At 40.9% G+C, this 24,741-nt stretch overlaps 1 protein-coding gene across 1 annotated transcript; it reads left to right on the forward strand.

Annotated features, from left to right (window-relative positions):
• Positions 1 to 995: 995 nt before the first annotated feature.
• On the forward strand, positions 996 to 23,702 carry CUNH11orf97 (chromosome unknown C11orf97 homolog). The gene is made up of 4 exons (XM_036426265.2): positions 996 to 1,781; positions 7,210 to 7,314; positions 19,201 to 19,326; positions 23,025 to 23,702. Exons 1-4 carry the CDS (start codon positions 1,523 to 1,525, stop codon positions 23,027 to 23,029), a joined length of 495 nt encoding a protein of 164 aa, XP_036282158.1. The 5' UTR covers positions 996 to 1,522; the 3' UTR covers positions 23,030 to 23,702.
• The last annotated feature ends 1,039 nt before the right edge of the window (positions 23,703 to 24,741 follow it).

Raw genomic sequence — 24,741 nt, forward strand, 5'->3', positions numbered from 1 at the left:
TTAGACAGCAGCTGTGCAACCACAGGTATACATAGCAACCAACCAGTCCAGACTCTGAAAGAGACTTTCTAGAAAAGATGGAAAGGTAGAATTCCTCATGTGTTTGAACTTATTAAAAGATTTACAATCCTGGCAGGTGTGGCCTAGTTGGTTGGGCGTCCTCCGGTGCATGGCAAGATTGCCAACTCAATTTCTGGTTAAAGCACACACCCTGGGTAGTGTCTAGATCTCCAGTGCAGGAGACAGTGATGGTTGTTATGCTGTCACATTGATGTTTCTCTCTCTCTCCTGCTCCATTCCTCTTTCTAAAAAAAATAACAACAACAACAACAACAACAAAAACTCTTCTTAAAAAAAAAAAGATTTACACAAGGATGAAGAGTGTGGGAATTAGTGATATGGACATTAAAAATCAAGCAAATTAAAGAACAAGGCAATTATTAACTCCAGAAAGAAAAAGGTTATGACTGGGTGTGGTTATTTATCACTGGAGTTTACATATTCATGGTCATGTAAAATGCTCAGCTTATCTGTTTTAGGAAGGTGAAGGAGGCAATAAGTATCTGAATAGTTGGTGAGCATGAATGATAGCTAAATCCTTGTCTTCCGAGGTAGAAAATCAACATATACCTAACATTAAAAATAAAAAGCAGCTAAATGAGCATTTGGTTATATGGTTGTAAATAGTTATCAGCCAAAAGAAGTGAAAGTGATTGCCTCTGGAGTGAAATGGAGGCAGATGGGGTCCCTTGTATTTGGTTATAAGCCTCGTAGAACTATTTAACTCTGTAAAATAATGCACATTTAGCTTTCATAAAATTAACACAGCATAATTCCCTCTTCTATATGGCTGGGGGAGGGGGGGGGCACAACACCCCCCCCCCACACACACACACACATAAACAAAAAAAGCACCCAAGCAAACAAAAGCAATCTCATGCTCCAGATAAAACTCTCGATTTTCCCACTTGCTATCAAATCAATTTTTTTCTGAATTTGATTTCCTCACCCGTAAAATTGGTTGTTATAGAGATGGAAATGGATTGTGAATACGGAAGTGCTTGGAAACTACAAGCGTTGTCTAATGACAACAACAGTGATTCAACACTTAGAATCCAACAGTTGGGAATCCTCAACCTTCATTTATTCCATTACGTTCGTTCTGTGTGTGAGTGAGACGCCATAAACATAACCTTACCTCCCACTCCCCTGTCCAGTACCTGCCCCCGCTCCTGCCTGTTCCAGGTGGCGACCTGTTCTTTAGGCTTTGGTGCTAGACTTCCCTGAATTCGGATTCCCGCTGGGCCACTAAGACCTTTTCCTTAGCTTTTTCTGAATCTCAGTTTCCCTGCCCGGGAATAGTAAAGCCCCTCTTGCCAAACTGATCGAGGGCAAATCCTTTGCTTTGGTCAGTAACTAAGGGCGGCCCCCTAGCTTCAGCGCCTTCTGGGGTGTGCAGGACACCCTGGGGCCGGGAGGAGGCGGCTGAGAGCAGCTGGGGGCGGGGACCTGCGCGGTCACTATGGCAACCGGAGACGCTCCGGGCTCTGGGCCACGGGCGTTGATGCTGGGAAGGCCGGCGGCGAAGACACCGGCCCGCGGCATGAGGGTGGAGGACTCGCCGGCGGCGGCGCCCCAGGCGGGCAGCGACCCGGAGCGGCTGGGGCCGCCGGCCGGGCTGGGGAGCAGGGCGCGCGGGGAGCCCGGCGACGGCGGCCCCTGGGAGCCGCACACGCAGTGTGAGTTCCCCTGTGCAGAGGGACACGCATTGTGGAGAGCCGGTGAGCAGGAAGCTGGCGGACCCCGGAGTGCGGAGGCTGGCTGAAGCCGGGGAGGTTTGGGAGGGAGAGGGTGGAGCTGCTGTTTTGGCGAAAGGAGAGGTGATGGCACCCAAGTCCATTTCCCCAGGTAGCCTCCCACTTCATTGGTTGCGTCACTGGCCTGGAAGGTATGGGGTGGGGGGGGTGGGGGTGTATACATAAAATGTATCAAAATACAGAGTCATTAAAATGTTATATGTAGCCGAAACCGGTTTGGCTCAGTGGATAGTGGTCTGCGGACTGGAGGGTCCCAGGTTCGATTCCGGTCAAGAGCATGTGCCTTGGTTGCGGGCACATCCCCGGTAAGGGGTGTGCAGGAGGCAGCTGGTCGATGTTTCTAACTATCTATCCCTCTTCCTTCCTCTCTGTCAATAAAATATATATTTTAAAAATGTTATATGTAATATAAATAATATTTCGGAATATTGTATTATAGATCAATATTCACGGAAACATGTAGATCATGTTGGCCAGTTCCTTCCGTTTACAGACCAGGAACCTGAGGTCTAGCTTGGAGGAAAGGAAGCGACTCTCCCACGGTCACTCAGCCAGGGCTGGAGAAATACTTCAAACACGTGAACTCGTTCGTCTCTTGGGCTTTTGGTCCATAAATTATTACCGAATCCTTTTAAAATCTCACAACTTTGGGCCACTTTTTACCCTGCTGTCTCCTCCCTGCTCTCCCTCCCAAACGCACAGAAGGCAGTTCTGGGCCACAGTCACAGCCCACGCTGTGGTTAACGGGAGTCTGTCGGCGCCAGGTCGCAGTGCTCATCCATACTGTTCCATGGATGTACAGGAATGATGATGGGGAAGATAATAAGCCAGAGAGGTCGGAATCCCAGCGGTCTCCAGCCCTTCTGCAGCGTTGCCTTGTTGGGTCTCTGGAGAGTTGTCTCTGTTCTGCAGCTACCTCCCAGCTCAGCGGTCCCTGGGGGGAGGGTTGGGCTGAAGAGGCTGTCTCCCGCTGGGAGAGGGGGATCACAAACCAGTCCTCCCACAAGACCTACCTCATCAAGAAGCCCCAAAACCTCTGTCTCCTGGTGAAAGGGCCTTTTCCCTCAGCATCACCTCCAGTATGACTGATTATGATACATTATTTCTCTGCATGCAGAGGCCTTAAAGCAACATACTTCAGTATATGAAAGTATTTTAATATATTTAAGTAATTTCTTATTTTGACAAAATTCTCATCTAGGACTTTTCTCATTAAAGATGCTAGAATATAAAGGTTCTTTATTCCCATGGCAGTAGGTGTAAAAGGTAGAATTAACCATTCACTCATCAACTCAACAAATACTGAGTCCTTACTTCATGCCAGGCATTGGGCATGAAAGTTGCAGAGAAGTGAGTAATGAATTGAGGCAGGAGTCTAAACTTTCTGTAGATCGCAGAGTCATTTAGAGTTCCCTCCTTAACCTCCCCAAAAACCTCCTTTTAGGGCCTCAGCCTAAGTAGAGTCAGGCTGTTCACACTCACACAAAATACTCAGTCAATTTTCAAATGTTTTTAGTCTATTTTATGGAAAGGTCTGCAGTCTCTCTACAGCTTGACCTCCCTAATCAGGGATCTGTTCTCAAATATACACAGATAGAGTATGGTCCAATTCCCATTAAAGTGATATAATTTCATCCTTGAATTGTATAAAGGTTAATTTGAGCACCTATTAAATCTTTCATAGACTCAATGTTACCTTTAAAATATTTTGTAGCCCACACACCATGATGGTTGACCTCTTCCGATGTTCTCCAGTTTACTAAATCACTGAATCCAGTATTCTAGGTATGATCAGATTAGGATAGTCTGGTGGGACTATATCCTCCTTTGATCTGAACACGACACTCCTATTAAATGGACCCAAAATTGCCTTAGCTGTTTTGGCAGACATTTTATACTATTAACACATTTAACAAGTGCAGTCTATGACATCCATAATTCCTAAATACAAGTTGGTATAGTTATCCCCCTGTACCATCATGTGGATTTTATCACTTCATTCCAGGTATAGAAGTAGCTCTTTGAGTCCTGAACGTTTGCCCTTTACCAAGTTTGTGCCATTCTCACATTTCGTTAGTTTGCTGGCATTTTCCACATCCAAGTGAGCAAATTAGATGGTGATCTCAACAATTCCAAGAAGAGCCTCTAGAAGCCCCTGACCTGTCAATCAGCATCTCAGACATGGACATTGTGTCTCCTACAAATGCACTTTATCAAATGCCTTGCTGAAAGGCAGATACATTGTGGCTACATCTCTCTAATCTAGCTTGGTTAGTAACTTGGGTTGGGAGGAATTAGGTGTGCAAGACTTTTAATTTTTTTTTTGATGACTTTTTGTGACTTTTGGAAGTTATTTTTTCACCTATAAGATAGGAATAATTATACCTACCCATAGGGTGATAGTGAGATGCTTAAGATGCTTAAGCATGTAAGATGCTTAAGGCATGGTAGCATTCGATAAATTATAGCAATTGTTATTAGCTCCTAATAAAAAACAAAACAGTTTAGTCTGGAATAATGTTGCTTTCAGCAGTCCTTAACACAGTAATCACAGCTCCTCATTGTACTCACAATCAATCTGTTGACCAATTCATTCAAAATGTTGGTGAAGATTGACATTAAACTGCTGCTAATTTTTAATTTTTTTCTCCCTCCCTCCCTCTCTTGCTTCCTTCCTTCCTTCCTTCTTCATTTCTCTTTGGGGTCAGGGATTATTTGCCTATACTAGCTCCTCAAAACCTTTGTGATTTCCTCTATAAATTCTTCTAGCAGCTGGGCTGAAATTTGTCAAGAGACTTGAACTTGGGACAGGTGGTCTCTTCCTCTTTACTAACTTGTTTTAGGCTTTTCTTCCTTCTTAGCTACATTTCTTAAAGGCTTTTTTGCCTTAATTTTAACCAGGAAAAGTTTAAACCAGAGTTAAGCTGGAGTAATGCTGACCCCATCTCATTCCTATGACTCCTAGCTTTGGGGAGACAATGAGATGCAGAAGGTAGCTCGACCTTGTCCTTGTCTAAGGGTGTGTGGGGTCCTCATGACCTGGCCTGACCCAGGGCCACGGCCAGAAGCAGCGCGTCTCTTGCCCCATTTGGGCCAATCTGCACATAAGCCGCCCTATTCACTTGTGTTCTCCATTGGTTAGTTTGGAAAAGATGATGCACCTGCCATATCTTTGTGAGTTTAAAGCCAGCTATTAAATAGCTAAAGTATTTTATTGTTTAGGTGTTCCATGGTTCTTTGTGTTGAGACTAGAACTACTGGTTCCCTGACATTCACAAGGCTGCATTGGCAGACATGCATGGAGAACAGTCTTGAGCTCTATCCAATTTTTTAAAAAAAAATATATATATATATATATATATATATATATATATATATATATATATATGTATATATATTTTTATTGCTCTTAGAGAGGAAGGGAGAGGGAGAGAGGAAGATAGAAACGTCAATGATGGGAGAGAATCACTGATCAGCTGCCTCCTACACACCTCCCGCTAGGGATGCAGCCTGTAACCAAGATATGTGGCCCTTGACCGGAATCAAATCCAGGACCTTTCAGTCCCCAGGCCAATGCTCTATCCAGTGAGCCAAACTGACCAGGGCGAGCTCTATCTAATTGAACAATGCTTGATTCTATTTGAGTATACATTTGCTAAACATCTATTATTATACCAAGCTCTGACTAAATAGACATCCCTGCTTTTAGGTTAGGATATTAATGGTCTGGTAAGGAAGATATGTTACTAGTTATATAAGTAATTGTATATAAAGTAAATAAAGCCATATATAAATTGCAATAAATGAAATTAAAGGAAGAGGAGCATGCTACGAGGAGAAATAACCAGGAGCATTTTGAGATTGTGGAGTCAGGGAAGGTTTTCCTAAAGAACTGAAATTTGCCTAGCTGGTGTGGCTCAGTGGTTGAGCATTGACCTATGAATCAGGAGGTCACAGTTCAATTCCTGGTCAGGGCATATGTCAGGATTGCAGGCTCAATCCCCAGTAGGGGGTGTACAGGAAGTAGCCAATCAGTGATTCTCTCTCATTATTGTTGCTTCTCTCTCTCCCTATCCTTTCCTCTCTGAAGTCAATAAAAATATTTTTTTTTAAAAAAATTTGCCGAAACCGGTTTGGCTCAGTGGACAGAGCGTCAGCCTGCGGACTAAAGGGTCCTGGGTTCGATTCTGGTCAGGGGCATGTTCCTTGGTTGCAGGCATATCCCCAGTAAGGGGTGTGCAAAAGGCAACTGATCAATGACTCTCTCTCATCGATGTTTCTATCTCTCTATCTCTCTCCCTTCCTCTCTGTAAAAAAATCAATAAAATATATATTAAAAAAAAGAAAAATTTAAGGCTACACCTGAAATTTGAATACAAGTTCCCTGTGCAAAAATACTAGGAGAACCACTCTTTAGGCAGAGAAAATAGATGTGGGGACAGGCAAGAGGACCATGTTACAGCTCAGAGAACAAGAGAGAAAGACTGACAGGAGAGACTGGAGAGACAGACACAGTCAGATAGCACAGAGCTGAAAAAATATAGCTAAGGTACTTCGAACAAACAACACAGTTCCCCACTATTGCAGTGATGTCCTTTAGGGACAGGTTAGAGGCCAGGACAAAGTCATAGGTCCATAAGTGATTAACTACTACAGTTCAGGTTCAGTCTGTAAAAATGATGATTAAATAGTGCTGATGCTGTTCTCTTATATATCTGGATTGTAGATTCCAAGCACACATCTGAATTATTCATTGCTATGTCCTTTGCCCCTAGCCAAATGCCTGGCACAAAGTAAGTCTTTAATAGGATTTTATTAAACAAATGAAAGTGTTCTTTTTTTTAATTTTAATTCTCACCCAAGGATATTTTTCCATTAATTTTCAGAGAGAAGGAAAGACAGAGAAATATTGATGTCAGAGAAATATTGATGTCAGAGAAATATTGATGTCAGAGAAATATTGATTGGTTGCCTCTTGCACATGCCCTGACCAGGACCCCAGCCAGAGAGGACCTGCAACTGAAATACTAGTATTTGCCCTTGACCCAGATTGAACTCAAGACCCTTCAGTCTGCAGGCTGATGCTCTGTCCACTGAACCAAACCAGCTAGGGCTGAAAGTGTTCTTGAAGCTAATGAAGAAAACTCCATGTATTTCCACATAACACCTAAAAGAGGTATCTTAAACTACACAAAAGTTTCAGGAATTATTAAACAGTTTGAAGCCCCCCCAAAAAACAGATCTTCCCCTCCAAAAAAGAGTCTACAGGGTTTATCATCTGCATTGGTATAGAAGGATATGTTTTTTTTAAAAAATTACCCATATAAGTGTAATGGCTAGAAGGTTGGGAAGAATTTATGGTACATAACCAACTTTGTTAATGTCTTTATAGGGAAGAAATTTTTATATTGTGAGCCACACAAGAGAATTAAGGAAGTACTGGAAGAAGAACTCTATATTAAGAGAGATGAATGCCACATTAAAAATCCACCTGCAGGTAATCTCGGTGACAAATGAGTGGACAGTATTTGTGAAATGGATATGAAATTGCCTATTTGATTGCAGAATGATTATTTATTACAAAATTATGACTATCAAAAGACAAATGGGCCGAGACCGGTTTGGCTCAATGGATAGAGCGTCGGCTTGGGGACTGAAAGGTCCCGGGTTCGATTCCGGTCAAGGGCATGTACCTTGGTTGTGGGCATATCCCCAGTAGGGGGTGTGCAAGAGGCAGCTGATCGATGACTCTCTTTCATTGATGTTTCTAACTCTCTATCTCTCTCCCTTCCTTTCTGTAAAAAATCAATAAAATATATTTAAAAAAAAAAAAAAAGACAAATGGCTCTTTGAGGAAATTATTGAAGTAATTTTATAAATTATTTGCCTATATCCAAACAAGCTGTTATATTTAGAAGAAAAAATTACTAAGTATCAGTATCTACATTGCTATCTCAGATTTTTTTGAAGTTATTTCTATTTAATGGCAAGCATAATTTTTTACCAAGCGCCTGAAAAGGACAATAACATCTTTGATATTTATCAGTATACTGTATGTATGACCAATAACAGTGGTTCCCAACATTAGATTCCATCACAATTACCTACGAGCCTATCAAAAGCAGATTGCTGGAAACTGCTCAGTAAGTCTGGGGTGGGGGTCAAGAATTTGCATTTGTTTCAAGTTCCCAGGTCAAGGGGCTGTGCTGTGCAAATTACTGACCCAGAAGAATCTAAGTCATTTAAATAAGTCAACTTATCCAAGGTTTTAATGCACATACATATAGCATATGAGTTACATGGCATTGAGAGCTTCTACTGGTGGTTCATTGGGGAAAAGACATGCTCTAGAATCAGAATTCCTCACGGATGTAATTTTGAGACTGCTGGAGCCTCTCATTTTCACAGTTCTTTCTCATTGATTACTAATCATCAGTTTTTTATAGAAACTCTCTTGGGTACCAGCACTGCTGGGAGAAATAAAATAAATGAAAACATGACTCTGAGGATTGTTGAACACCAGGCAGGAAAGGCCTGAATTCTCTAAAAATTCCTAAGAGCAGACACTGCAGGCCGCAAGGTGCATAATTTCAGACTCCTGACACATTTGCCTTCTTTTTCAAAACCAGCCAGAGAAACATCTTTTCAGGTCTCCCATTTCACTGATTCTTACAGAAGAAGAGACTAGTAAAGTGGGCAATTTTGTTCATGTGGTATCTGGAAGGAGAGTTACAGTCTAGTTTGAACTCCTGTGAATGGATGGAGAGTGCCCACTAACCTGTTTCCATGAAACGAAGACTGCATACCATTTCCCTGGTAGTTAAACACTGTGTAATCTATACAATTATATTTGGGGCTTATTTTCATTTATATACTTATAAATTTAATAGAGGCCCAGTGCAAGGATTTGATTTGTGCACTGGTGGGGAGTGTGGCCTGCAGAGATGGCTCCCTATGGGAGCACAACTCATCCCTGTCAGCATAGCAGCTGTGGACCTGCCCTCTGAGCGGCTGCTCCTGCTGTGAGAGTGCTGCTCATCCCAGCCAGCTGAGTGGTGTTCCCACTGTGGGAGCACACTCATCACCAAGGGGCAGCACCTGCCCCCATGGTGGTCAGTGCACGTCATAGCGACTGGTCAACCAGTCGTTCTGGTCATTCTGCCATTCGGTTGCTGGGTTTATATATATATGATTTATATACTATTTGGATGTTGAATTAATATTTTTAAAATATATATGTATTTTTATTGATTTCAGAGAGGAAGAGAGGAGAGAGACAGAAATGTCAATGATGGGAGAGAAACATTGATCTGCTGCCTCCCGCACACCCACACTGGGGATCGAGCTGCAACCCAGGCAGGGGCCCCCACTGAAATCAAACCGTGACCTCCTGGTTCATAGGTCAAAGCTCAACCACTGAGCTACGACAGCTGGGCAATGTATTATTCTTATTGTATATATTTGATTATAAGACAGGCTATGTGAATAGGAAATATCATAACCTTTTCAAATATATTCAAATAAAATAGAGAATGCTTGGGCTGCATTTTAATAATATCCACTAGAGGTGGCAGAGAAGTACTATTTTAGGTTATAAAAATTTTTCAAAGCTGAAAATACTTTCTTTAAGGCTAAGTTTTAAAGGGACTCTACTTATGGAAAACAAACTACTTTCTTTTTGGCTCTTATAGATGTTGAGAGTTTAGTACACTTGACCTACGGGCTCCATTTCTTTATCTTTTGTTCCTCTATCCATTCCAATTAGGTTTTTGTTTCCATGAATCCAGGATAACGGTTGTCTTCCAGATTTCAAATGGCTTTCCTCTTGAAGGTCCAATCCAATGATCTTGAAGATCAGATACAATCCACAAACTCATCAAACTCAACTTTTCTGTAGCATCTGACACAGTTGTTTACTTCTTCCCTGTTAAAACACATTCTCAAATAGCCTCCAGGTCCCCATGCTATAACCTCCTGGTTTCATTCATACCACTTTGGAAAATTTTTGCTGTCAACTTTGGAGAATTCAATCACAGGCCCTATTCTCTTATCTATACTGACTCCCTGGGTGGTCATATCTAACCATATTGTACTCCAAGATGGATTTCTCTAGCTTCTGCTTTCCCCTAAAATCCCAAAAGCCTACTTAACTTTCCACTTGGATATCTAATAGGTCCCTCAAACCTACCATGCCCAGACAGAACTCATGTTCTTACTCCAGCTTTTGAAATCCCACTTTTCAACATGTCTGACCTTCTCAAGAAATGGTACCCCATTCACTCAGTGGAGAAAGCCAAAGACCTAGAAGTCAAATCCTTAAACTTCATATCCAGCCCATCAATCATTGAATCTACATTTGAAATATAGCCTAAATTTCCCCAACTGCAGCCTTGCCCAAGCCTCTATCATTTCTTGCAGGCTCAGCAGTAACATCCTATAACAGCTTCTGTCATTTATTCTCTGCACAGAAATCAGAGGGACGTCTTATATGTAAATCTTCACACATCGCCTCTAAGCTCAACACTCTCCAACGGCTCCATATTAGTCTTTGTTTATGTTTTAATCTCCTTCTATGGCCAACTCACCTCTCTGAACTCATCTCCTATACTTTCCTAATCCACTCTACCCATATAGGCTTTCTTGATATATTGGAGCAGGCCAAACCTACTACCCCTACCATCACCCCCACCTTTACACTTCACTTAGAACATCAAATATCTTCCTCTCTCTTCATTCAAATTTCACTTCAGATGTCATTTACTCAGAGGCAACCTCTCTACCAACCTTCTCAACCTCTCTAAAATAGAAACTATCCTCCCTCCCAAGTTACTCTCTAAGCCTTTATATTACTTTATTCTTTTTTCTATCACTTCCTGAGTTATATATTAATTTGTGTACTCCTTTATTGACTCTCCCACTAGAACACAAGCCTCCTGAGGATGGAATCTTTATTTTACTTACCACAAACTCTCACAAAAGCCATGTGCTATAGCTTTTATGGCTTTTTTGAGATATAGGTGTTACCCATTTTTATGGATGAGTAAACTAAGATTTTGAGAGTTTTTCTTTTACTGTCCAAGGTTATACATTAAGTAGATGGGAAAACCGAATTCCAAATTCAGGTCTGACCCCAAATGCAATTGACTTTCTTTTTTATTGATTGATTGATTGATTGATTTTAAAGGGAGAGAGAGCGAGTGAGAAAGAGAGATTTGTTGTTCCACTCATTTATGCATTCATTGGTTGATTTCTGGATTACTCTAACTGAGAATTGAACCTGCAACCTTGGCTTATTGGGATGATGCTCTAACCAACTGAGCACAGACCAGGGCACCATTGACTTTCTATTCACTGTAGTGCCTCCTGTGACATATTCTGGCTAAATCTAGTGGCTTGAGGTTTCTGCAACATTTGACATAGTTGATGGCTTTCTCCTTAATCCTTCTTTCTTCCTCAAAGTCCTTGATACTACAATGTCCTCATTCTTCTCTTTTCTGGCTAGTCCTTCTAATCCTCCTTTATGAATAGTTTTAAATGACCTCCATTTTCAAATGTGGATGTTTGCAAGATATTACCCAGAGTCTTCTCATCTTGTTTCATGAGTTCTCCCTGAATCGGCTCAGCTATTCCTGTAGTTTCCTCCACTATATCACTGCCATGCTTCTGAAATCTGTGTCTCCAGGCTAACCCTCTCTTCCCAGATGTCCCATAAGTACCTAGGATCCACGTCCAAAATTAAACTCATTAAGATTTCAGGGCTTGCCGAAACCGGTTTGGTTCAATGGATAGAGCGTTGGCTTGGGGACTGAAGGGTCCCGGGTTCGATTCCGGTCAAGGGCATGTACCTTGGTTGTGGGCATATCCCCAGTAGGGGGTGTGCAAGAGGCAGCTGATCGATGACTCTCATCGATGTTTGTAACTCTCTATCTCTCTCCCTTCCTCTCTGTAAAAAAATCAATAAAATATATATTTTTTAAAAAGATATCAGGGCTTGGCTCATGATCCAAACTGTTGGCTAATATGCTAGCCTCCTCTTGCAAACATACTTATTTCCAGATTATCTCCGGTGAAGAGAAAGGAGGGGAGAGAAAGAAAGATGTGACAACAGAGTCAACATTCACAGTTGGCAGCAGCGGCTAGAGCTGGGTCCCACTGTCCCTGCTGGCCTCTCCACTCAACTGTTAAATGTTGCTCACCCATTTCCCCAGTCATGTGGGGCATATCACACCCTATTTAATGTTTACACGTTCACTGCACACTTCCTCTTCTTGTGGTAAAAGTAGGAAAAAAGTATTTCCGTGGCATTCATGACTCCAGTAAAAGTAGAAAGAAAATAAGACAAGAAGAGCCAGTTATTTTTTTAACCCTGACTTTACTTACTTATATTACCTGCCTGGTTTCGCTCTCTTTTAGAAGTTCTCTAAGATAGATAAACAATATATACTATTTCTTAGGTATACACAAGTCAATCTAAATTCTAGGGACTCCAAGGTATATGCATGTATTAAAGCATGTTTGTGGAGTTATGTATATATTAGTTGGGTTCATTTGATTTTTTAAACAATCCATTTTATAGACTCTCACAATGATATGATTGCTGAAGGTGAGTTCTCAAAAACTGTCCAGACTGGGCTTCTCCTCAATCAATGATAAAACACCTACACATGGGCACATAACAAAGTGCATGTAGGTATACCTACTGCAGAAATTCTGCCATTTGTTAGGAGGGGGATTTGTCCCAAAGTTAAGCAACTCAAATTATGTCATGTTTTAATTGTGACTGAGTTAATAATGTCAAGAATCCAGAAGCATTAGACTTAAATTATGTATGTGCTTTTTCTCTTTTTCTTTGGTTGGTAAGAGATCAAAAGTTTCCTCTCTTTGGGTTAAGTGAAATTGGTAAAAAATAATAATAATAAATAAATAAATAAATAATAAACCCTAGAAGATCCAGAAGTTATGTTTATGGACATCTAACAGAGTGAGCAATAGATTTCTTTTGGGATACTGCTGTTTGGGTAGGAATAGGGGACTCTGGATAAGGAGCTGTGAAGTCTTCTGGGGCCCTTGGCTGCACAAGTTGTCCCATCTGTTCTTATGGCTGTGCTGTGACAATAGTTAATAAGATCTGTGAAGACCATGCAATGGCCAAGATGTCCTAGGTGGTGGTTACTGTGTCCCCATACTTAGGTTTAGGGAATGCTATTAGTGGCCACAGGAAAAATGGGCCAGGCCTCTAAACCCTCTCTTCTCTGGGCTTTTGATATTTTTCCAGGCTCCTGAAGCAGAGACATATGGGCTCAGTAAGAAGCATTGGATGTTGTGATGAGGGGTGAGGTAGATGAAGGGTGTCTATAGATAGATAGATAGATAGATAGATAGATAGACAGATAATGGGAATACTAATTATTATCATAATAACTATCATTCACAGTGTGTCTTCTGGACATGAGAGTGTTTACGAATTATCTCTCTTAATTCCTGCAACAACCCTGTGCTCTTATTATTCCCATTTTGCAGATCTGGAAGGCGAGGCTCAGGGACATTCTGTGACTTGCCCATTTTCACACACTGAACTAGCTGATATTTGAATGCAGACTCTTAACCATTGCTTTTATACTGTCCTCTTTAAAAAACAACTACGGTGTGTTAGCAAATAGTAGTACACACACACACACACACACACCCCAAAACCAACACCAAAACAAAAGTTGGCACATTTCCCCTGTTTCAGCCCCAGTTTAGATTCAGAACGGAGGTTTCATCACACACATTCCTGACAGGTGAGAATAGGGCCAGGACCCCCAGGAAGGTTCTGTGCATCCTAAAAAAAAAAAAAAAAAAAAAAAAAAAAAAAAGAAATGCAATTTTCTGATCAGCTCTCCTGTCGGGTGAAAATGGAATTTGGGGCAACTTATGGAAATTTCTGGACATATGCGAATTTAGCAGACATCATCATTCACATATTTTTAGCGATTCCCTGAAGATTTCCCCCTCCTTACAACTTTTTAAAAAGAAGAGGTAAGTTTGGGAGGAATGCATTATGGAATGATTTATCTTTAAATGATTTATATGTTTCTGAGAAATTCTACAGATGACTTTGCCGAGATAAAACTAATATTCTAATTTAATGTTTCCACATTGCAAGGACTTTTGTATTTTTCTGGCTAAGACCTGTAGAACTTTAGTAAGTAGTCATGATAAATTTGATTAATGAAGCTTCCTACCTTTCTCTTCCTCATTTCCTTCCCCAATGATTTCAATAGTGTCCTGCCAAATCCATTCATCTGTGTCTCTCTGTGCTAATGGCTAATGCACGGAAGCTTAATTTAGAGTCTGGTTTATTTATTATGTTTAGTACCAACTGAGAGAATGTAAGATGTTGCTCAGGGACAGTGGATATGTTTGTTATTTGTTCACTCATTCAACAAAAATGTTTTGTTTACCTATAATATGCAAGGAATTTACTGGACCCCAAAGGCATGTCAAGATAATTACAGAACCTGGAAGCCAACAAACATAAATTTAAATCACTTACCTTTTTCTTTCTCTGATCATATCTGACCGTGTTTACACAAAGGAGGCATTGATTATATGTCTCTAAACTGGCTTTTCAGGCCGAAACAGGTTTGGCTCAATGGATAGAGCATCGGCTTGGGGACAGAAAGGTCCCAGGTTTGATTCCAGTCAAGGGCATGTACCTTGGTTGCGGCACATCCTCAGTAGGGGGTATGCAAGAGGCACCTGATCGATGACTCTCTCTCATGGATGTTTCTAAACTCTCTATCTCTCTCCCTTCCTCTCTGTACAAAATCAATAAAATATATTTTAAAAAAAACAATAAAAGATAAACTGGCTTTTCAGGCTCTGATGTGCATTATGCACAGCCCAGAGGCAGCTGAAGAGAACACAAATATTTTTAAAGGGTGAGCTTTACTTCCCTGAAAGACCAGGCCAGGCCCCATTGGCTGTACTTTCCAGCATAAAGGCGTGGTTTAGTAACTTTAAAAACACACCTAAGCCCTATCTGTGTGGCTCCATTGATTGACATGTCATTCCATACAACAAAAGGTTGCAGTTCAATCTCAGGTTAGGGTGAGTAGGGGAGGAAACTGATGTTTCTTTCACATTGATGTTTTTCTCTCTCTCTCTCTCAAATCAATAAATATATCCCTCGGGTAGGGATTTAAAAAAACACATAACTGGAAAGGTCTCTGAGTAGAAAGGGCTGGGGGCATGAGAGGAGGAGAAACAAGAATGCCTGCTAGAGTCTGAGTTGTTACGAAGCGAGTCCCCAAGAGATGGACCACTGGAGCCAATTTGATTAAGCATGCTAGAATTTATTACAGATTCTAATCTGGGCTCAAACCATGGCTGATGCAGCAGCCAGTAAACACCCAGGTAAGAGCCCTGATGGAGGGGCAGTCCCTCCAGAGCGCTCACACAAAAACACAGACAAACACACACCTACCGAGGCCAGTCAGGCTCTCCGGAATGGGGGTCCTTCATGGTCCTGGCTGGGGATTCCAGTCATGATCCCCAAGAACCACCAGGGAGCCGAGCCCGATGCAATAAACAAAAGAGCCATCTCCATGCTAGCATGGGCTGTCCCACTCACGCCGGCAGCATGGCGGAAGAGAGCGAATTTCGCCCAGTCCAGGGGTTTTACTCAGGTCGGTGATGTCACTGCCTCGGCTAACCCTCATTGGCCCCTCAGGACTAAATTCTAAAGACTGGGGACAGCCCGCAGGGTGGGTTCCCAGTCACACCCTGCTGGACATTGGAATGTGGCCCTATCTTGCCCATAATACAAAAGCAGAACTAAAGGTTATCTACAGTTTCTACCCCTGAAGCTACTGAGTCAGTGGGAGTCAATCTCCTGCAACTACCCTATTGTTCAAGCTAGTAATCGAAGGTCGAAGTCAGATAGCAAGGTTAAAATTCAAACAGCAGTTTTTACCCAAGTATGAGGGCTACCATATTTCATGAGTTTGGAGAAAAAAATTAATTCCTTTCTCTTAGCTTCACTCTTGTGCCTGCTGCCCTTTCCCTTTTCGGGTCCAGCTGCCAACACAGGTCTCTGGCACTGCTCCCCCTTTGTGTTCCTTCCTCCTAGAATGCGCGTGGCCATGACCTTGGCCAGAGCTGAGGGAGCTGGATTTCTCTTTAAGGAGGCAGCTGCTTCCGAGGGTATCCGAGCTTCTTTTCAGATGAATATATCATCTTTCTCCAGTAGAATATATCATCTTTCGTAACCTCTTCATCCAAACATCACATCAGGTCAAAGTAATGCTATTTTTTTACAGCAGCCTCTACCTTTGAGTACAGAACATACTTATGCACATATTATCCTTCTAGGGTTTGTTTGTTTTTCATGCATTTCTGAACATCTGCATTTCAAGTATTTTTTTCCTATTTAGTTGTAAACTTCCAGCTATGCTTGTGATTGCATCTGAAAGACCTCAACTAAATCAGATTAGTGCAAGTTTTCTATCTAATTGGCCATGGTTTTATTACATAGTTCTACCAACTGATTTTAAACTGTGTCCCATTTACCTGACCTTCCCACAGTGCAGAACAAATCTAAATCTGCTTCCTTGTTCTCTTATGGGGTGCCTTGCACAATGGGTATTTAATATCGTTTGTGGGCTCCTTGATCTGAGAGTTTACTACCCAGAGGATGGTGAGCAGCCCTTATCTATCTCTAGATGAGATGGAATAAGAGGAATCTGGTTTGAATGGTGGGGGAAGATTTAGGTTAGATATAAGCAACAGCTTAAACCTTGTAAGTCTTGACAGAAGGAGATTGTGGAGTTTTTCCTTGAAAGTTTTTGAAGAAGAAGGAAGAAACTAATCTTGACAGATAGCTTCAGCTGCTATTCAGGAGAGGGAGAAACAAGCATTGTCATTCAGCTCAGAGAATTAGCTCAGTCACGATGCCTCTACGTTGGCGTCCTTCGTTAGGGCACCATAATGCCAGGGTTCTTTCCCCAGCCTTACAAAGGGTTCGGCGTTCTGGAGAAAGGGGCTGTGCGTAGATTATTAAGGAGTCCAAGGATGAAAGACAGTTTTGAAAGGCATTGGGGGTCAGAGGAGCTTCAGCTAAAGGGAACTGATGACTCTCTTTGTCTCAGGACCCCATGCTTTTATTAAACACAATTTATCCAAGACACTTCAAAGATTAAGGTATCAAAGGGTTTAGAAGCATTATCAGTTTGGGGAATAGCCTACAGCTTTTCAGGTGTTTGGCCAACATGAGGCAATAAAATGCCCTGAGCTGTCTGGCAACTAACAATCCTATTCAGGTTTGGGGGAAGTGCCAGTTAGCCATTTCCAATAGGTAAACTACATATGACTCAACCCTGTTGAGCTCCCCAAGCTTCACCAACCTTTTGGGGAAACTCTTGTAATTATTACATGCTGGAATTGGCTCTCGGCACCTCTAGAAATGGAATCCAAGTCCATACTTATAGTTCCTTTCCAAATAATAGCTCTATTTATTTAGTGTATGGCCCTTTTTCTCCATTTTATCGTAATCTTGTTATAATTCTCTAAGGTAGTTATTATCATCCCTATTTCATAGATGAGACATACTAGGTTAAATAACTTGCCCAAAGTCATATAACTGGTAGGTGGTGAAGCAGAGACTAAAACCCAGATCTCCTACTAACTCAAAAGCTGTGCCCTAATCATTACATGGTATGAAATCCTTTAGCAAGGGATCAGATGTCAGTGGGCATCTTTGGACCTGTAGAAAATGTATGTCATTGAAATTTACAGCTTCCAAAATGGGAAAGACAACTTGAGCACTAACCTGAATTCACTACCTTACTTGACTTGGGTCACAGATTTCTACACAGTAGATTTTTCACCAAATTTGTGTAGAATAAATCTGAAAATGAACTAATTGTCTTTAGGATATGGAGAAAAGCCCAGTGCAAATCATTACTAAACCAATACTTATTGAATAGTATCAGTATTTTAGTCTCTAATCTGCCTTGTGCCAATGTGTAGGCAGCACATTCTAAATATTTTGCTTTAGTGTTTTCTAGTGATTTTATGTTTCTAGGGGGTGAAAAAAGATCTCTTACCCTCTGAGACCACATGGAGGGACCTGGAGTGTATAATGCAAAGCAAAATAAGCTCATCTGAGAAATACAAGTATCACATGACCTCACTCATACGTTGAATCTAATGAACAACATAAACTGATGAATAAAATAAATCCAGAGACATAGAAGCATAGAACACAGACTGTGGAATCTCAGAAGGAAGGCAGGGAGGGTGGGAAGTGATCAATCAAAGAATTTGTATGTATATATGCATAATCCTTAAACAGAGACAATGGTGAAGGCCTGGGGCCAGGGACGGGCTGGCTAGAAGGAGTCAATGGCTAAAAATGGGGAACATATGTAATGGGAGTCAATGGATAAAAAAGGGGGACGTACGTAATACTTTCAACAATAAAGATTTAATCTATACTAATAAAAGGGTAATATGCCAATTAGACCGGGAGACCTTCTGGATGTCCTGGACAAAGCCATGGTGAGAGCAGAGGCAGAGGCAGTTAGGGGCAATCAGGCCAGGAGGGGAGGGCAGTTAGGGTGATCAGGCCAGAGGGGAGGGGGCCAGTTGGGGGTGAGCAGGCAAGCAGGGAGAGGCAGTTGGGAGCAATCAGGCCAGTTGGTGGTGGGGGGGGGGGGCAATTGGAGGTGATCAGGTTGGCAGGGGGAGGGCAATTGTAGGTGATCAGGCCTGCAAGGGAGGGCAGTTGAGGGGTAAAAGGCTGGCAAGAGGGCCATTTGGGGGTGAAAAGGCCAGTAAGGGGGAAGTTGGGGGCAAGCAGGTCAACAGGCAGAGTGGTTAGGGGCAATCAGGCAGGCAGGCAGGTAAGCGGTTAGGAGCCAGCAGCCCTGTGGAATCAGGCTTAAACTGGCAATCGGACATCCCCCAAGGGGTCCCAGATTGGAGAGGGTGCAGGCCTGGCTGAGGGACCCCCTCCCCCTACACGAATTTTGTGCACCAGGCCACTAGTTTAAAAAATAAAATCAGAATCAGACAAAGTTGACTGAATGAAATTTATATCTTAACTATTATATATTTTTTATCTTACTGCATTTTATTATATTTCCATATTGGGTTTTCATCGACTTCTTAAGGATCAAATTAAATTATCTAATTAAACAATGTAGAGGTTTGATTGCATAAGGAATAATGAAATGAATGAACTGGAGTAAAAGATAAAACAAATAATAAAGACCTTTGATCTGATTAATCAAACCAGATGACTGAAAAAAATAATTACCACATAAATATTTTAAAAATACTTTGTGCTAAAAAGAGAATAAGCTAATAACCATCTTGCTTTTGAAAATATTAACAGTGGCCCTGGAAGGGATTTGGAGCATTAGAAGGAATTTCCCCGTGGGAGGCTTGAAGCCAGGACCGCCCAGCAGAAACACCTTACTGCCACAAGCCAAGTACTATTCGAGGCACGGAGGGCTGAGAAGTAAGACCCCAATACCCCGACTTCCTCCAAAAGTCCTGAGGGCACAGAATGGGTTACACACCAGTGGTATTTGCTTTAGTCAGCGTTCTCAATCAAAATTCAATCTTTTTTTTTTTTTTTTTTTTTTTGCCTTGCTTTTCTCTGGTTCCTTTTAGGTTAGCCACATTACCTCATTGTGGAATTTAAACAGTAACAGTGCAGCTAACCAATGACCCCATGTATGCAACGGAAGTTCATGCTCTGAGTCGTACTTCTCTTTCCTTTGCTTTGTATAGCCACATAAGAAACTGTAGCGTACAGTCAGCCTCAGTGGGGAGGAATCTTGCTTCCAGATGGATGACCTTTGCTTACCAGTGGAAGTGGGGAGAGGGAGGTGAGGAGAGTAGGGGAGAATAAGGCAACCGCTTTGCTTGGCTTCCTTGGTTTCACCCTATTTTATGTAAGAGGGGCACTGCACCTCACAGACATAAAGTTTGGGACAAAATTATTCCTCATTTTTCACTGTCACAACCAGTGTCTGCCAGGAACATTTGTGGCAGGATATGGAGAAAGCAGGGGCCTTGACCTGGAAGCACAAGCAGTGTCCAGATAGTCTCTAGAGACATGAAAATGGGTATACAAATCCTAAAAATATCTCTACAATTAGGAGGTTACCCCAGGGTGAAAAGAGAGAAGGGGTTAAGTGCCAAGCTTGGGGTTACTCAAGTAAAATACATAATAGCAAATGCTATGTAGCACTTATGATTCTAGATTCTTCACATATATTAGTCTTCTTAAAAATATATATTTTATTGATTTTTTTAGAGAGAGGAAGAGAGAGGGATAGAGAGTTAGAAACATCGATGAGGGAGAAACATTGATCAGCTGCCTCTTGCACAACCCCTACTGGGGGTGTGCCTGCAACCAAGGTACATGCCTTTGACCGGAATCAAACCTGGGACCTTTCAGTACACAGGCCAATGCTCTATCCACTGAGCCAAACCGGTTTCAGCAATGTTTTTCATCTTTACAACAATCATATGACGCAGATACAATTCATTTCTGAGAAACTGAGGCACAGAAAGGTTGGGTAATTTACTAGAGTCACTCAGGTGGTAAGTGGAAGTGTTGAGATTCAAACCCAGGCAGCAAGTCTTCCGTAGCTTTTTAACCACTAGGCACTACTGCCTCTTTGAGACAAATAGTGACCAAGCCTGGAGTACAGTGAGAGGACAGCAAAAGTGGGGCAAAGGAGAAGGATTCCCAGGGAGACAGCTTCTGGAATATGAAATCAGTAGAAAGAAAATAATGCCACTAAGACACAAGTTAATAAAATCAAATAAACAGAAACCCTTGTTGCTATAGGAGATTCATGTAGCAAAAAGGAGCCAGTATGGAGACCTCGGTTTAATAGGTAGTAATAGCCACCATTTACCATGTGCCGGGCATGGCAGTGTGTTATATAGTTCTGTAACCCACATGATCCCATGAGATGAGATGTTTAATCTCCATTTTCCAGGTGAGAACTGAGGCATAGAGACATTGCATTACCCAAGACCCCATGTCTCGGAGGTACCGAGGTCAGAATTACAAACTTTGTGTCCATCCAACTTCTGAGACTATACTCTGAATCACTGGGCCACCATGGCAGAGAATCCAGCCACTGGAAAACAAGGGTGGAACCAGTCATAGTGATTAGACAGGCACAAGGCCAGGGCTACAGGATTGCAGGATTAGAAGTTGGGAGGCAACTGCACTCAAAATCTACAAAGATATCTGTGTCATGAAGCAGTGGTTGATTCAACCTAAGTCTGGGCCACGTGCCCAATGGGGGCTGTTGATTTCGACTTTCTACCCAATTAGTCAGGTCCCACTTACAGTGGGTAAATCCGTCATTCCAAGCTAACTTGTAAAGCAATTTATTTTCAAGGTGAATAATTTTCTAAATGCCATGTTGTAAGACTGGTTTAAAGAACAAAATTACCTTCATTTGAAAACAAAATAGATTACCCAATTCCTCAATTGGGGACATTTGATTTACAAATACATTTCATTTTGACCATAATTGCATTACTTCCATCCATATAATGTAGGAGAGACTTGTTCATGGCTCCTGCTCATTGTTACTCTCCCAGACTGCCTTCCTAGCAGGCCTCAGCCTTCTATCTCCAGCCCCATGTCAAGCCCATATAGTGATCATGTTACCATATGTAATTGTTGCTGTTATCTCTCTTAGCTTCACATTTGTAAGTTGCCAGCTGCATCTTGCTGTAAGAACTGCCACTATCTGTATACAAATCATAACTAATTGGTAGATATGAATCAGACCAGTAACTAAGAACTCAACATTTCTCATTATCAATGAAAAAAGGTAGACAAGTACAAGGCACAGAAATAACATGGATGAACAAAATATACAAGTAACTTTCAAAATTTGATCAGTAGTAATTCATACACTATCAGAAGCCCATGAAGGCAGGAACTGTCTCTGGCTCACCATTGTGTATCTAGAACTTGGCCCTGGGCCTGGCAGGCTAAGTGCTCAATCATGTTTTGTCATGAGAATGACCAATGTACGATGAATCGGAAGAGTGTGATGAATGCATACTATATGTTCAGAATGTTGTTGCTGCTAACTCACACCTCCCCCTCCACATAAGTATATGGTTTTCCACTGCCTGAGACTGCTGAATTAAAGAGAAGGCAGATAACAGAGGGAAAAGCAAGGGAACCTATCGACTTTAGTGTGTGAATCATGAAAAGTTTCACGCATCTTACACTTTGGAACTAATGCTTTCAAATAGAGTTTTTCCATGGGTTACAATATTTCCAGGAACTTCTATAAAATGTTCTCATTTAGATAGTGCAATCAGTCTTCACTTATCATCTTTTTTATTATTATTATTATTATTATTATTATTATTATTATTATTCACTTGGGCTACTTTCCTCATGAACAACACAATCATTGCAGCTATGACTTTTCCAATATTTCATGCACATTATTTAAAATTTAAATTTAGAATTATGATCATCCATTTGTAGCTCTAAAACACATTTCTGTTAGAGACTGCAAACAGAAGTTTCACTGTCATCATCCTCACAAGTTTCATTTATTTTTTTGATCAGTTGCCTTCTCAGTCTGTGACATGAGCAAACAACAAGAAGTTGTCTTGCCCTAACTGGTTTGGCTCAGTGGATAGAGCATCGACCTGTGGACTCAAGGGTCTTAGGTTCGATTCTGGTCAATGGGCACATCCCCATTTGGGGGTGTGCAGGAGGCAGCTGATGGATGTTTTTCTCTCATCAATATTTCTAACTCTCTATCCCTCTCTCTTCCTCTCTCTAAAAAAATCAATACCATATATATATATATATATATATATATATATATATATATATATATATATATATGTTGTCTATCCCAGTGCTTCTCAAGTTTCATTGTGCCTACAGATCACATGGGTCTCTTATTAGAATTCAGATTCGGATGCAGTAGGTCTGGCCAGGGGTCTGACATTCTGTGCTTCTAAGCAGCTCCCAGAATGGGAGTGGTTTCTCGGTTACTTGGGTCCTGTGGTTGTGGCTTTTACATTCTGCTCTACAAAATGAAGTACATTTGGGAACAAATCAAATTTAGATTAAAGTGGGGTTGGGATTAAAGGGCGTTTCCCCAGAGTGAAAACGTACTTACTTATTCACATTTTTCTTTACTTTAGGATAAGAAGAATATATTTTTCCATTGAGAAGAAACCCCTTTCTCCTAATGTCTGAAAAACAGAGAAGAAACCCCCAGCTTGTTTCACAGTTTAAGATGTGTAAAAAAATGTTTATAAATTCTATTATTAATATTAATTCCTATCTATAAATTAAGCCAATGTTATCATAGACTATTGGTAAAGCTTACTAAGCACCTAAAAACAATGAAGGAAAATATACTTATTTTTGTTGTTACAGTTGGGATACATTGGTCTTTTAATTCAGATTATTTTATTAAATATGTAAAGCATGATAAAACAAAACGATATTTATTGTCTTCACTTCAAGTAAACATTATAAACCCAAATCTTTCACGAGGGTGTCATTATGTTCATCCATTACAAACAAACAAAGCAAAACATCCATCCAGCTATACCTATACAGGTTAGTGAATGAATAACCCAGATGAAAAGTCTCTGACTCAGAAACAGTCATTTTAGTGCTAGTCTTGATAGAGCCCTTCATTTTTCTAGAATTTGTCCACTAAATAGTAAGCAGCCAGGAAGTTTATGGAGAGATTTAAAAAAATATATTTTACTAATACTACTGGGTTAAAAAGAGGTTAAAAGATGGAAAACAATCCAATCTTCTTGTCCCACCCCACCCCCAGTTGTCAAAAATAATGCATATGTAGATTTTAAAAACTGGAAAATAAAGGAAAAAATCTGTAATTCACTTCCCAGAAACAGCCATTGATAGTGTGTTGATACACTTGAACAATTTAATTCTTTTTTCCTAGTAATATGTTTTAGCTTACATGTTTGAAATCACATTGCATACTGTTTATATTTCTTATCCCTTTTAAATTTTTATTTATTTATTAATATTAGAGAAAGAAAGGAAGGGGGGAAGAGAGAAAGAAAAAGAGAGAGAGAGAAAGAGAGAGAGAGAGAGAGAGAGAGAGAGAGAGAGAGAGAGAGAGAGAGAGAGAGAGAGAGAGGAAACATCCATTTGTTGTTCCATCCATGCATTCACTGGTTGACTCTTTGTGACCTGACCAGGGCTACACTTGTAACCTTGATATATAGGGATTACACTCTAACCAACTGAGCTATCTGGCCAGGGCTATTATCCCTTTTAACATAACATATAATTTCCCATTCATTAAAATTTAATTCAAAATAATTATATTAAAATCTTTATATGTTTGTACTAAATTTTGCACTTACTAACCTATTTTTTTTACATTTGGCTTTTTTTGATTTTTCATTTTATATGTAACTGTTGTGATTAATTACCACTACCACCTCCCAAAAAAGGTTTCTCCTTCCCCTCCCCCCCTAGTATTCTGGTTACAACACCCCTTTCATTCTCCTTCCTCTCTAGGCTAAGATCATCTTTAAAAACTTCCTCCAGTTTACAGTTCTCAAGTCTATTTCTCAGTTTTAATGTAATAAATCAAGTCAGGTAAACAAAGACTGTTGACTAGTTATGTTCCTTCCCTACTTAAAAATATTTACACGGTGACACAGTCAATAAGCTCTTGAGTCAAGGTCCAAACTTCTCCAGATTTAAATATAAAAATTTCCATTTAGCTAATACACACTAGCAGAGATCCTACGTGTAAGCCAATTCCAGCCACCACCGTGTTTATGGAACTCTCGCATCACTGGCTCCTTCCATAACAGTGTTTGGGGCCAGTGGCTAAAATTGGAGAGATTGCACCTTAAGTTAGTC

Source organism: Pipistrellus kuhlii, unplaced genomic scaffold (assembly GCF_014108245.1).
Source record: "Pipistrellus kuhlii isolate mPipKuh1 unplaced genomic scaffold, mPipKuh1.p scaffold_m20_p_9, whole genome shotgun sequence".
Lineage (NCBI taxonomy): Eukaryota > Metazoa > Chordata > Mammalia > Chiroptera > Vespertilionidae > Pipistrellus > Pipistrellus kuhlii.